At 49.3% G+C, this 14631-nt stretch overlaps 1 protein-coding gene across 3 annotated transcripts in view; it reads left to right on the top strand.

Moving 5' to 3' along the window:
* The window catches only part of ITCH (itchy E3 ubiquitin protein ligase), an 84357-nt gene that overhangs the window by 30954 nt on the left and 38772 nt on the right, over positions 1-14631 (top strand). For 2 of the 3 annotated variants that reach the window (XM_075571904.1, XM_075571907.1), the window contains exons 4-9: positions 1703-1827; positions 6805-6933; positions 8010-8055; positions 11070-11218; positions 12451-12643; positions 13490-13585. In XM_075571904.1, coding sequence (XP_075428019.1) covers positions 1703-1827; positions 6805-6933; positions 8010-8055; positions 11070-11218; positions 12451-12643; positions 13490-13585 — 738 coding nt within the window. The remainder of the gene's footprint in view (positions 1-1702; positions 1828-6804; positions 6934-8009; positions 8056-11069; positions 11219-12450; positions 12644-13489; positions 13586-14631) is intronic. The other variant, XM_075571906.1, reaches the window with a different exon arrangement.

The raw sequence follows: 14631 nt of genomic DNA, 5'->3' as shown, positions 1-14631 counted from the left end.
GGGGAGGTCCAGCGGGTTCCCGCTGCCCGTGTGTTCTGGAATGAGCAGAACATTTGGGGGAGTATAAATGCAGCTGCAGGGAGTGAGTGCCAGTGTGTGTCAGTCTGCACTGTTTGTGTGTCATTCTACTGTGTGTATCTGAGCTAGTGTGTATCTGTGTATGTCAGTCAGCGTGGTGTGTGTGTGTGTCTGTCTGTCTGTCTGTCTCAGTCTACGTCTACTCTGGGTCAGTCTGTGTGTATCTGGGTTAGTCTATGTATCTGGGTCAGTGTGTGTGGGTGTGTGGGTCTTGGTCTGGGTCTTGGTCTTGGGGTGGAAGGGTGGATCTTGGGGTGGGTGGGTCATGGTCTTGGGGTGGGTGGGTGGGTGAGTCTTGGTCTTACTTGGTCTTTCTTGGTCTTGGTGGGTCTTGGTCTGGGTGGGTCTGGGTGGGTCTGGGTGGGTCTGGGTCTTGGTCTTGGGGTGGGAGACTGGGTCTTGGGGTGGGTGGGTGGGTCTTGGTCTGGGTGGGAGGGTGGGTCTTGGTGGGAGACTGGGTCTTGGGGTGGGTTGGTGGGTCTTGGGGTGGGTGGGTCTTGGTCTTGGGGTGGGTGGGTCTTGGTCTTGGGGTGGGTGGGTCTTGGTCTTGGGGTGGGTGGGTCTTGGTCTTGGGGTGGGTGGGTCTTGGTCTTGGGGTGGGTGGGTCTTGGTCTTGGGGTGGGTGGGTCTTGGTCTTGGTCTTGGGGTGGGTGGGTCTTGGTCTTGGGGTGGGTGGGTCTTGGTCTTGGGGTGGGTGGGTCTTGGTCTTGGGGTGGGTGGGTCTTGGTCTTGGGGTGGGTGGGTCTTGGTCTTGGGGTGGGTGGGTCTTGGTCTTGGGGTGGGTGGGTCTTGGTCTTGGGGTGGGTGGGTCTTGGTCTTGGGGTGGGTGGGTCTTGGTCTTGGGGTGGGTGGGTCTTGGTCTTGGGGTGGGTGGGTCTTGGTCTTGGGGTGGGTGGGTCTTGGTCTTGGTCTTGGGGTGGGTGGGTCTTGGTCTTGGGGTGGGTGGGTCTTGGTCTTGGGGTGGGTGGGTCTTGGTCTTGGGGTGGGTGGGTCTTGGTCTTGGGGTGGGTGGGTCTTGGTCTTGGGGTGGGTGGGTCTTGGTCTTGGTCTTGGGGTGGGTGGGTCTTGGTCTTGGGGTGGGTGGGTCTTGGTCTTGGTCTTGGGGTGGGTGGGTCTTGGTCTTGGGGTGGGTGGGTCTTGGTCTTGGTCTTGGGGTGGGTGGGTCTTGGTCTTGGTCTGGGTGGGTCTTGGTCTTGGTCTGGGTGGGTCTTGGTCTTGGTCTGGGTGGGTCTTGGTCTTGGTCTGGGTGGGTCTTGGTCTTGGTCTGGGTGGGTCTTGGTCTTGGTCTGGGTGGGTCTTGGTCTTGGTCTGGGTGGGTCTTGGTCTTGGTCTGGGTGGGTCTTGGTCTTGGTCTGGGTGGGTCTTGGTCTGGGTGGAGGGGTGGGTGGGTCTGCGTGTATTTTTCCCAGTATATATGTGAGTCGGTGTCCAAAAATGTAACCATGCATTCACTACAAGGTCCAGCAAACAGAGGCCCTGTGATGTTACTTGCACAGCTCCCATCCCCCCCCCCTCGCCCCCCGTATCACGTCATGCAGCGGTTACACCGCAGGCAAGGATTCTGTTACTCGGGGAATGCCACTCTCTATTGTGCGCTCACTGTGTGTGTTTGTTTCTCTTGCAGCATCGTCACCCCATTCAGCGTGTTATCTTTCCGGGTATGGAGCCATCAGACATTAAAATCCGACGCCATGCTGGGCAGCGCGGCCCTGAACCTCCAGGAGACGCTGCGCTCCAACAATATGAAGCGTAAGTGTCCGGAACGCCATGCTCCGGGGCTTTCTCACACGGCTCTGTGCAGTGTAACGATGCCACAGGGAGGCGGGACACATCATTCAGGGGTTAGGAATATAATTCAAGCAGGAGTGGGCAACTCCAGTCCTCAATGGCCACCAACAGGCCAGGTTTTCAGGGTATCCCTGCTTCAGCACAGGTGGCTCTGTCAAAGCTGCTGATTGAGCCACCTATGCTGAAGCTAGGACTGATTGAGCCACCTGTGCTGAAGCAAGGATATCCTGAAAACTTGACCTGTTGGTGGCCCTTGAGGATGGTAGTTGGCCGTCCCTGCACTACACCATTTAAAAATCAATATATACAAATGTGGTAAAACAATGCCAGATCCCACGTTGTACAGTAGGGGGAAGACAGCTTTCGGGTGGGAAGTCAAACATTTGAAACACAATTTAGACAAGTGTATCTTTAATAGTAGAGGAGACGGGGAAGGGGCTTTGGGAGGACATGTCCTGATTATCACATGGGAGAAGCTGAAGTCGCATTCATTCGCGTGGCTGTGTTTGCACGGTAGCAGTGAGAAACAGTTTAAAAAAAATGCTGAACGTCACAATAGCTGGTGGCAGGCGTGTGACCCAGCGTGTGACCCGGCGTCTGACCCGGCGTGTGACCCGGCGTCTGACCCGGCGTCTGACCCGGCGAGTCATGCCGTCTTACTCCCCGGCACTGGTCTCCGGTAAACAACCGCTAGTGTGTGAACAGTCACAGTGTGCAGCCAGATAGATCAGGGCCGTGCATCTCACATCCGGCTCCCTAGTCCACGTCAGCTTTACATGTCAAAGCCGACTTGCAAGTGACGAGAGGGAGAGCACGGTGCGTCATATGATGGTGCCGAGTATCTGTGCAGAAGCAGAGAAATTGACGGCAGATGCGAATCATTGGACCCCCAGTTGTGTGTGTGTGTGTGTGTGTGTCATACACAGGCATACAAAATGATCAGCATTTGAAAGTGTGTGCGTGGTACATTTATAATACGGTATATACACACATACATATATATATATATATATATATATATATATATATACACACACACACACACACACACACACACACACACACACACACACACACACACACACACACACACACACACATTGTGTTTGTGTGTGTGTGTGTGTCAACAAATGTGAGTGCAAGACATATCCTTAGAGAGTGCGGTTTGCAAGGACGTGTTCCCCCTATTCTTGTGCTTGGTATATTTGCTTATGAACTTTCTACTTTTTCAACGCTTGTGGGATTGAGGCCCTTCCGGCAGCATGATTAGGGACAGCTTTAGTATATGTGAGGACGCTGTTTGCCTATATTAAAGCAGCGGTCCAAGCTGCCATTTTTTTTTATTTCCACTCCCCCCCCCCTTTAATACGTGAATCAATACAATCCACACGATAAGTGATTAGCTAAGTTGTTGAACGATTCCTTTATCCTGTGATTGATCGGCGAAGATTCGGCTCGGGGGTTCACTAAATGGCCGTCAGTGCCGCAGAAGAGGACCAAAGATGCAATGTTCTGTGGGGAAGATCATGTGACCAGGCAGTCACTAGATACAATTGGTGCACTGCTAGAGAGAGGGCAGGGCTCAAAAAGGGGCGTGCCAGAGCCTGTTTCAGAAGAGGAAGGGGATGTGACTTTGTTAATGGTTGCTATAGAAACAAAAAGTGTTTGTTACGTTATAATACATTAAAAAAGTAATTCCGAGTTGTTTAAAAAAAATTCTACAAGTATTTTCTCATCGTACAGAACTGATTTATTAAAAAAACATATAACAAGAGAGACAACGCTGGTTATAACTTTCCATTGCGTTTAGTTACTACAGAGATATTAAGTGATATATATATATATATCACACAGAGAAGCCTGCAACAGACCTATATAAATAAGTTGTGCTAAAACCAGTTCAATGAGGTGTAAATAATGACACCACTGGCGGTGCTGGGGATGAGAATAATATGAAAACCAACACAGAAAAAAAAGAATCCCCTGATAGCACTCTAGCATACAAAAGTAACAACATTTATTAATCACAAGTAGACATACATAAGTTAAAACGGGGAGCGGTGGTGCCCTGCCATCTGTGGGATAGTACTAAAACTCCTTAAAGACAAACATAACAAGCTGAAATACGCTGTTACTAAATTTAAATTAGTCTAAGAGGAGAACATATTACTGAACTATAATGTGGAAACATAATGAAAAGCTGGTACTAAATGCTTAGCAGATGAAATAACTGCACCAATAAGTAATGAGCGTATAGAAGCAAACCAATGTTTGCCTCTAACAACTCAGTCCGGCCGGTCAGTAACTACTGAGATAACAACCCCTATAGTGAGTCAGTGTGTGCATAACAGCAATAATATGCAGTGAATGGAATGAGTATAATTTGGCACACACAGAGGTTGACTGATTGACAGATGATATACAGCAGAGTCAAAACAAGGTGCAAGAGATACTTAGCATAAGTCCAGCAGTAAAAAGTGTCCACAGCCGAGGAAAATACTCGTGGGTTCAGTGATGGTAAGTCACGGCCGCAACCGCCACAATGCGCATGCTCCCTGTGTAGTGGGAGCGTCGGGCGGAAACAAGTGATGCGGCAGGAAGAAGTGATGTCAGCTGGGGGCACCACCGGATCCAGGAGAGAGAGACAAGCCCCGACGTGCACGTTTCGCCACCTGCTTCGTCCGGGGGCTAAACGTGTAGTGTAATAGCAAGCATTTAAATAGTCTGATCAATTTGTGACGTATGGGGTAATCAGAAGAGTGAGTCAGCTGGCAAGAGGCAATGGTAATGAGCTGTCTCCAGGGACCCTTATTCGTTAAAGGAATCTGCAGTATGAGGCAGGGATTAACTGCCTGAGTACAAGGAGAAAATAAAAGAAATAATACAGCACACAGGAGATCAAAAAGTCTGTAGAGGGCAAAAACTAATAAAAATAAAAGAATAGAGTATATGTGTATATATATGTAGAGGAACTAAAAGATAAAGTTAAATTTCAAAATTTGAAAAACAAATCAAACTGCCAAAAATCATATACAAAAAACGCATATGGATGCACAAATAAATAAATAGTGCAATATGTGTTAATGATGAAATAAACAGATACTAATGGCGACAAAGATTGGCTGGCAACTTATATACAGGCATACCCCGCATTAACATACGCAGTGGGACCGGAGCATGTATGTAAAGCGAAAATGTACTTAAAGTGAAGCACTACCTTTTCCCCACTTATTGATGCATGTACTGTACGGCAATCTTCATAAACGTGCATAACTGATGTAAATAACACATGTGTAACAGGCTCTATAGTCTCCCCGCTTGCGCACAGCTTCGGTACAGGTAGGGAGCCGATATTGCTGTTCAGGACGTGCTGACAGGCGCATGCGTGAGCTGCCGTTTGCCTATTGAGCGATATGTTCTTACTCGCGAGTGTACTTAAAGTGAGTGTCCTTAAACCGGTGTATGTCTGTATATAAGTGCCCATGAAATTAGATGAAAAAGACACTGGATCGCTAAAGTAACATTTGCGAACCCCATGTATTCGTTCATTCCTCGGGGCAGCAAGGTTCCCAATTTAACGATCCAGCGGCATTCGCGTTGTAATAGTGATATTTCCAGATCGCCACCTCTAATGCCCCAAAATACCTGATCAATGGCAAAAACTTTTAATAGGTCAATATTTGAATTATGCTTAAGTCTAAAGTGTCTTGCAACTGTGGTCAATTTACATCCGCTTTGAAAGTCATGATCACTATTTTTGATGTTACGAACGTGTTCCAACACACGAAATCTAAGCTCTAGTTGTCATCCCAATGTAGATCATTGGGCACGGACATTTAAGATAATAGATCACAGCCTTAAACCAGCAATTCAAAGCAGACCTTATTTCAGATTTTGTAAGTCCTCTAGAATCATAGAATTCCTTGCTAGCCTGCATATAAGGACAGGCTGAGCATGATCGACAAGGTGTAAAACCTTTTAATTGTTCTCTTGTAAGAAAGGTGGAGGATCTACTGGGGATATAGTGGCTGTTAACCAGTTTGTCACCTAAATTAGGTGCCCTACGGCTAACCAAATGAACTCTCTCACCCAGAACTTGTTTCAAATCCGCATCTGTGGTGAGGATGTGCCAATGTTTTTGAATGGCTTCCCTATACTTCCGCCAATTGCGATCATAGGTGCCAATGAAGCATATGGTCGTATCTGTTGTTTTCTTTTTCTGTGTGTCGTCCACTGTGACTGTCAGGAGGGAAATACGAGATCTATTTTTAGTTTTGGATCTTCCTCTACCAATGATGGAATTACTGTAACCCCGATCTCGGAACCGCGAGGTCATCTCCGCCGCCCTTGCACTAAAGGTCTGTTCTTGTGAGCAATTTCTCTTTAGACGTAAAAATTCATCCACCGGCACACCCTGTATTGGATGTGCCGGGTGGGCGCTGGACGCATGCAAAATTGAGTTGGTGGAAGTACTTTTGCGAAGAATATCGGTACTGATGCTACCATCCAGATCAATATTAATTCTAACGTCGAGAAAGTCAACACAGTCCGGACCAATAGTGCTTGTCAGCTTGATATTCAGATTGTTGTGGTTGAGGTACCCCTTTTTTAACTTATGTATGTCTACTTGTGATTAATAAATGTTGTAACTTTTGTATGCTAGAGTGCTATCAGGGGATTCTTTTTTTCTGCGTTGGTTTTTATATATATTTATATATATTATTTTTATATATATATATATATATATATATATATATATATATATATATTATTTATATTTATATTTATATTGGTGTAGAGGTATCTGTACCAAAATATGGAAGATACCACATTGTACCGCACATAATGACCAATATTGCGGCCGTCAGTTCCCCGCGGTCCCGGAGGGTCTGATTAAAGTGTGCTGTGCTTTTCCGTGTGTGTCCCCCCCCCCTCCAGTGGAAGAAGTGGTCGTGTCGTTGCAGTTGGTAAGCGACAGGGAGGCTGTGGGTGACCTGTCCGTGTGTCTGGACGGCCTGCAGGTGGACCCCGAACTCTTAACAAACGGATACGCAATGTGTGTTACAGGTAAGCGGCCGCAAACGCAGTCTCCCTCCCCGCCCCTCACCCACCCCTGCCTCCTTTCATGCAAAGCTCCTTTTAAAGCAGTAGAGTGTTCACACGGCAACTCCTGCTGTGTTTTTCCTGCCTTGCTCCACTTCACGAGGCAGCACAGAGCGGGTTTGCCACGCGGACTTCACAGAGACTTATCAGAGAAGCTGCCTGACCCTGAGCGCCTCTCATACGGCTCTTTGAAGTCCAGTAATGTCACAAAGTGAGAGGAGCTTAGAAGCCATGTGGAAACAAGGCAGTGTTGTACAGCAGGGGGGCTCAAGCCCCTCCAACAGGTCAGGTTGTCAGGATATCCCAGCTTCAGCGCCGGTGGCTCAATCAGTCCCTGCTTCAGCAGGAAGGACCCAAAAACAAAAATAATTAAAAGGGCACTTAATGTGACGAGACCCATCCAACGCGTTTCGAACGTCCCAGCGTTCTTTTTCAAGGATAAAACACAATGTAATAACATCCATTAAATACCCTCTTTTGGCGCGAAACGGCCCACAGGTACCGTACGCTGTGACGTTCGAAACGCGTTGGATGGGTCTCTTGTCACATTAAGTGCCCTTTTAATTATTTTTGTTTTTGGGTCCTTCCTGCTCCGTTTTTGCTAGTGCGCTTTTTGTTCTCCATATTCCTGTTATACGGGATTTTAATATGGAGGTCTCGTGTCAGTGAGTTTCTTTAGCAGCGATGTGTCCCCGGAAGTATCTCTGCTGCTGGGTCATCTAGTGACATTGTATCTCCCTGTCACCTGGGGGGGCTGAACGTACTGTGACATCACACGGACGTCTGTGACATCACACAGACATCACCGGGAACTTCATGTCCCATAAACGACATCACTAACGGGACAACGCGGGGACTTCCTTTCCTGCTTTTAACATTCATAACGTCAATATGGTTTTTAAAATGTTTATTAATTTGTACGGTTCGTTTGTTTATTTTGGCGCCTTACTTAAACGGAGGGGCCTGCAAAGCATTGTGCAGTATAGGGTTATCACCATGCGATGACATGTCTGAAAAGCGGTTGTTTTGTTTGTTTATAGGTTCCGCAGAGAATCCCAACCCTCCGAGCGAATTAAACCCCGCAAAGTAAGATGATCTGTAACGTCTTAACGCCTACACCACCTCGTATACCCGTGCGAGGTGCAACTGTCCCCCCCCCCCCTAACTAACCTCTATTATTGTAGGGCTGGAACGGGGGGGGGGGGTTCCAGAACAGAACTGTGCTATTTCCAGCTCCGGGGACCCCCAGCTTCCCCGAGATACTGGTGAAGTTACCCATGTTACTCCCTGTTTTTTAAAAGGGGATTGAAATGGTCATCCGTTAGGAAGCCACAACTGTTGCAACTTCCTATTGGCCAGAGATTTGGCAGCCATTTTGTTTCCCCTGAGGCAGATTGAAGTCCGGTATCTTCACCGGTGTGTCGGGAACCGTTTCTCCGGAGCTGAAAATAGCGATGTTTGGTTAAGGGGGGGACCCTGGGTTTCTCCTTGTAAAGAAAAATGATGGGTGCTGATAAAATGAGGAAATACTCCTTCAAAAGCTCAGGGACTTTAATAAGGACAAGGAATGTCATATTTACACTACAAAAAGTCAAATCCGTAGTTATAATAACATTACTGACAGGCGCCATCCTAGTGGCACGTTAACAAAAATATATATATTTTTTGATATATGCAGCCTTTGATTACTTTTATTGATAACTAATTACCTAAGGTGCGGATCGATTTTGTTCTGCCGTGATCGATTAGCAAAGTTCCTGCTTCCCAGGGTTCACTAAATGGCCGCCTTTCCGTTTCCATCAATCCTTCAGTGTAACGCCGCAGCTGCAATGTATTCCTATATAACTAAGTAACATTATCTACTGTTACAGTTTGCAGCTCTAACTGCTGGGAACATTGGCAACATGATCACAAATGGGAAATTGTTGCAACGATCTTGCACCCGTGGGGAGGTGTGCTAAAGCCTGCTATAGAAATAATATTAAAATTAATTAAAAATAGCATTGAGTTTAATTTAAAAAAAAATGCAGAGTATTGCCTAATACTACTACTTTTTTATTTATTTTTTAAACGTAGGATATTGCATGGATTGCTCCTTTTATTAAAGCTGCAATCTCGTCTGTACTAGGTTTGTGTGTTGGGTTATTTTGGTTTATATATCTTAAGCGTGTATGCAGCGATGAGCACAATTTCACAGTGACACTTAACCACTTAAACGTGTCACCGTTTTTAGTTCAAGGACCCTGCAAAACCGTCACTTTTATCTCGTTATAAAATGAAGATCTATCAATGCAATCAAATCGGTTATGTATGTTTACCTTGCAAAAGCACTATAATAACCTTGCAAACAGAGAGAAAAGCTAAACATGCAGATGACTGACGAGCAGTCTTATGACCAGAAGACATTAAATAGATATTGTAATAACACCTAAGGCTTTTGTTTCAACGTTGAAATCTTAAGAGTGGAAAAAACAATATTTTTTAATGTCTTCTCAGTGCCACTTGATGTCCTTAATTTACGTAGTGGACCAACATATATATATTTTAAATATATATCTATATGCCTAAGGATGTCTGCACATCCCTCTGTGATAGACTGAACGGCCAGTCACTCAACCAGGGAAAGCAAGTGAGGCTGCACATCCGCCCCTCTCTGTGAAAGGAATAGAGAGCAGTGTGCACACGGGGTAGGAGGGAGTGCAAGAAGAAGGGAGGAGAGACAGGAACGCCAGGTGGAGACATATGAGGAGGGAGTGTAGGGTGTACAGAGAGGAGCAGACACAGTAAGGCAGTGTGTGTAAAGAGGGGGGAGGAGAGAGCGCAAGGTGAGTAAGAGGAGACAGATGAGCTGAGTAGGAGAGGAGGGAGTGTAGTATATGCACAGAAAGGAGCAGGGAGTGAAAAGAGGAGGGGGAGGAGAGAGTGCACAGAAGAGCAGGGCATGGTGGAGGAGAGAGTAAGGCTAAGTCCCTGGTGGTGATGGTGGTGATGGCGGCAACGCGCCTCCCATCGATCCCTACAGACCGTAGATGGCGGTTTTAAGCTGTGCACAGGACGAGAGGCGCGCCAACACTGGGGCCGTAGCCTAAGGTGGGCAAGAGGGGACGAGAGACGGCAAAGCCTTAGGCTACGGCCATGGTGAATGCTGGAGAGGAGATCTGTGTCCTGCATGCAGAGGAGGCGGGGGGCATGTCGGGGGGCGTGGCCGTGACCTCACGGAGCTGGTTTGCCCTCATCGGGTGGACCGCTCCTGTGACCCGACTGCCGCCCGGCCGCCGCGCGAAAACAGATTTTTCTGTTCCCTCCTGCATCGCCGGCGCCTCTGCTCCCGCGCGCGTCCGCACTATATAGGCGGCCTCATAGAGGCACTTCTATGTGATGGCGCCGTGCGCGCCCTCCTGCGCACCATCGCGATCACCATGCCCGCAGCCTAACAGGGAGGGATGAAAACAGTGTAATGTTTAATAACCTTTCAGTTCCCTTAGACAGGTGTATGTTCTGCCGGGTGCAGCTCGTATATAGATAGATGGATATATTCGTTAAGATTACAATGGCAGACAAAGCCTTGGAGGGGTTTTCACCATCCTTTATCTCGCCTGCCCCCTTGTCGGGTAGGAAGTGAGGGTTTTGGATACACACACAGGCTCCATTCAGCTCAAATACAAGACTGGGCATTTCAATCCGTTCCCCGCTGAGTCACAGACGGGGGGGGGGGGGGGGCATTAATCGCAACCGCCGGCCGGACTACAAAGCGTGTCCGCAAACCCCCGGTGTGAATATTTCATGCCGGACAATAGTCGTAGCTTAATACCAGTGGCTTTACACCAGGGGAGGCCGACCTCAGTCCTCATAAACCAACATATCAGGGTTTAAGGATATCCCTGCTTCAGCACAGGTGGTCCCTAATCTCTGACCTGTTGGTGGCCCTTGAGGACTCATCTATATTTAAGCAGGTGTTGAATCACTGAGTCGCAGTGTTTAAGTCTAATTAACCCTCTCGCTGCTGGAAGGGGCGGCCCCTCAGAATTACCGGCTGTCCGTTAAAGGCGCGCCCCGCTATTCTCATGCAGATTTTAACACTGGCGTTTGTTTGTTTCCAGTAGCGGCGACGCCAGCGACGGGACAAGCGAAAGCAGCGTGGTCAACGGCACCGGCTCTCCATTCCTGGCCAACGGGGGGTTCAAGCCCCTCAGGCCCCCCCGACCGTCGCGGCCTCCGCCCCCCACCCCTCGCAGATCGTCCAGTATCGGTGAGTCGCACGGCCTCATTACCGCCACGCGACGCCAGCTCATCAACCAATCAAAACGCTTTTGGCCTTTGGCCCGCTGCCGACCGCGGCCCCGCTGCCCGCCTCTCTTAAAGTGGCAGTGCCGCCTGGACTTCTGCTTTGGTTTCAGTTAATAGATGCAGCGGTTGCTGAGCTTTAAGGAAACGTCATTACCTAAGCTGCCGATCGATCCGTTCTCCCGTGATCGATCGGCGAAGATACGGGTTCAGAATATGGCCGCCTATTTCAAACGAGGAAGTGCTGTGGTTTCCTAAAAGGTGGCTACAGCGACCCAAGGAAACGTGATACATTACAATGCGTTAAAAAGGGCGTAAAGAGGGGGGGGAGGAGAGTGCAGTGTTACACAGCTAACGTATTAAACCGGCAGAACAGGCGGCATTGCTTTTTAAATTCAATTTTTTTTTTAATTTCAAGATTGAAGCACGGGGGTCTCCGCAGGTGAACGGTGTTCATTTCAGCTCCGGGGGACGCCCTGCTTCCGGAGATACTCACCTCCCGTGGGGGGCGCCGGTATCTCTGTGGAGTTTAAACGTCCAGGTCACGCTAGCCAATAGGAAGCCGCAAGGGATGACATCACGGTTTCCTATTGGTCCGGGTGACGTGGGAGTTTTTTTAAACTTGCCATTATGTTAGGCACGCGAGTTCCCTGGCTGCAGATACCGGCGCCCCCTACGGAGGTCTGCATCTCGTGAAGCAGGGGGTCCCCAGAGCTGAGATTAATGGGGTTCAGCTCCGGAGACCCCCTGCTTCAAACCTGTAATAATTTATTTTTATAATAATGTAAAACGCAATGCAGCTTGTTCTAAAGCAGCAGAACGGAAAGGACTTTGAATGTAAGTTTAATACATTAACTAGGGTTCTCAACTCCAGTCCTCAAGACCCTCCAACGGGTCAGGTTTCCAGGATACCCCTGCTTCAGCACAGGTGGCTCAATCAGTCCCTGCTTCAGCACAGGTGGCTCAATCAGTCCCTGCTTTGGCAAAGGTGGCTCAATCAGTCCCTGCTTCAGCACAAGTTGCTCAATCAGATGCTCAGTCTTCGACTGTGCCTCTGATGTAGCCAACTGTGCTGAAGCTGGGATATCCTGAAATCCTGACCTGTTAGGGGGGCCTTGAGGGCTTGAGTTGACCCCTCCCCAACATCTTCACTGTATGATAACCAAGTAATATCCCCACTCTGTTCTCCCTCCGTAGTCCCCTCCAACGGTGCCCCCCCTGCCCTCCCCGACCCCAGCGAGACCGCCTTACCGAGCAGCCCGCCCATGCCGATGCCGGACGCAGACCCCACCGGAGCGCCCAGCGCCCCTCCGGTCTCCAGGCAAATCGCTCCCATCAACATTGACGGCCAGCGGGTGGGGCCCCCTAACCAGGGTCCCCTCCCCCCGGGGTATGTGTCAGCGGCTCGGCGACTACTGCAACGTTAAACCCCATGAGGTCACCGCGTATTCTGTCCATGCATCTCTGTGTCAGTGTGTCAGGGGCTCCGCTCCGGGCAGGGGGGACATAGGGAGCGGTTATATGGGGTGATAGGAGGAGTTATAGGGAGCGGTTATATGGGGTAATAGGAAGAGTTCTAGGGAGCGGTTATATGGGGTAATAGGAGGAGTTATATGGGGTTATGGGGAGCGGTTATATGGGGTAATAGGAGGAGTTATAGGGAGCGGCTATATGGGGTAATAGGAGGAGTTATAGGGAGCGGCTATATGGGGTAATAGGAGGAGTTATATGGGGTAATAGGCGAGTTATAGGGAGGGGTTATATGGGGTAATAGGAGGAGTTATAGGGAGTGGCTATATGGGGTAATAGGAGGAGTTATAGGGAGGGGTTATATGGGGTAATAGGAGGAGTTATAGGGAGTGGCTATATGGGGTAATAGGAGGAGTGTTAGGGAGCAGCTATATGGGGTAATAGGAGGAGTTATATGGGGTAATAGGCGAGTTATAGGGAGGGGTTATATGGGGTAATAGGAGGAGTTATAGGGAGCGGCTATATGGGGTAATAGGAGGAGTGTTAGGGAGCAGCTATATGGGGTAATAGGAGGAGTTATAGGGAGCGGCTATATGGGTAATAGGAGGAGTTATATGGGGTAATAGGCGATTTATTGGGAGGGGTTATATGGGGTAATAAGAGGGGTATATGAGGTAACAAGGGGAGTTTTCCATGTTGGGTCACCGGACTTGTGACTTAGTTGTTCAGTTTAGAAGACCCTCAAAGACCCTTTTTGTGCTTTCAGCTGGGAGCAGAGGGTGGATCAGCAAGGCCGGATGTACTTTGTGGATCACGTGGCGAAAAGAACAACGTGGGACCGTCCCGAGCCCCTTCCTCCTGGGTAAGTGACAGCGTGACACAGCCGAGCCCCCTGCCTGACCAGTGCCAGGTATATCCCGCCGTTCCCACCTAAACCCCCCGAGGCCCATTCAGGACAACCGCGCGGGAGACACTTCATGATAACACGGCCTTTGAAGTGGGTGAATCCTGTTCGTATCCCAGTGTCGAGTTACCTTATCTCCCTATGTCTTGCACACAGCGATTAGATTGTAAGCTCTTTGGGGCAGGCACCTGCCTATGTTCAGCTCTTTGCAATCAGTTGCAGGCCTCTCTGTTCACTCAAGGCCTAAAGCTGTGATCCCCCCCGAACATTGGGGGTCTTCCAGGTCTGTATCACGCTATTTTGTAGCTCCGCGGACCACCCAATTTCCAAGATACTTGGCGGTCTATTCGCCAGCTTTTCTGCTCCCGCCGATCGCTCGGGTCAACAGGAAGCCGGTGGGATGGCGTTGTGGGTTCCTATTGGATGACCTTAGGCGCCATCTTTGAAAACCCATGAAGGATCGCGCCGACTACTAAACCGGTAAGTATGACGGGAACCGACGGGTCGCCGGAGGTAAAAATAGCGCGGTCCAGACCTGGGGGGACCCCCGGGCCGAATTCTGTCGCACAATCGGTGGGATTGCCGCAATAACCCTTTGGTGTAGCTCCCACTTCATGGTGTTGGGCACTCCTGTGGCCACAGGACGTAGCCATGTCATCGGCTAGTCCACAGGAGCGCAGAACACGGCGGCCGACGCCGCGATCGCTGGCGAGGAGCCGTCACGTGAACGCGGATGGCTTCTCTGGGGCCATGGCGGCTTGAAACGTTTTCAACGTTCATACGGTCACCTGAAAAACCCCGCCGGTTGCGTTACCCTGCTCATGAAGAGCGATCTGTTCAGCTGCCTGGAGGCGGAGCTGTTCCCCGCTTCAGCGCCCATCTCTCGGTGGCTTGGGGGAGAGGGGGAGTCCGATGCCGGCATTTCGGGGGGATTCCTGGATACTCCAACACCATTAAGTTTCCCCTTAAGGGGGGGCTTTAGAAATGCAGGAACACTGTCCCGG

The sequence above is a fragment of the Ascaphus truei genome, chromosome 15 (genome assembly GCF_040206685.1).
Source record: "Ascaphus truei isolate aAscTru1 chromosome 15, aAscTru1.hap1, whole genome shotgun sequence".
NCBI classification, from domain to species: Eukaryota; Metazoa; Chordata; class Amphibia; order Anura; family Ascaphidae; genus Ascaphus; species Ascaphus truei.
Note: the sequence above shows the minus strand (reverse complement) of the source record. Positions and strands in the feature narration are given on the sequence as shown.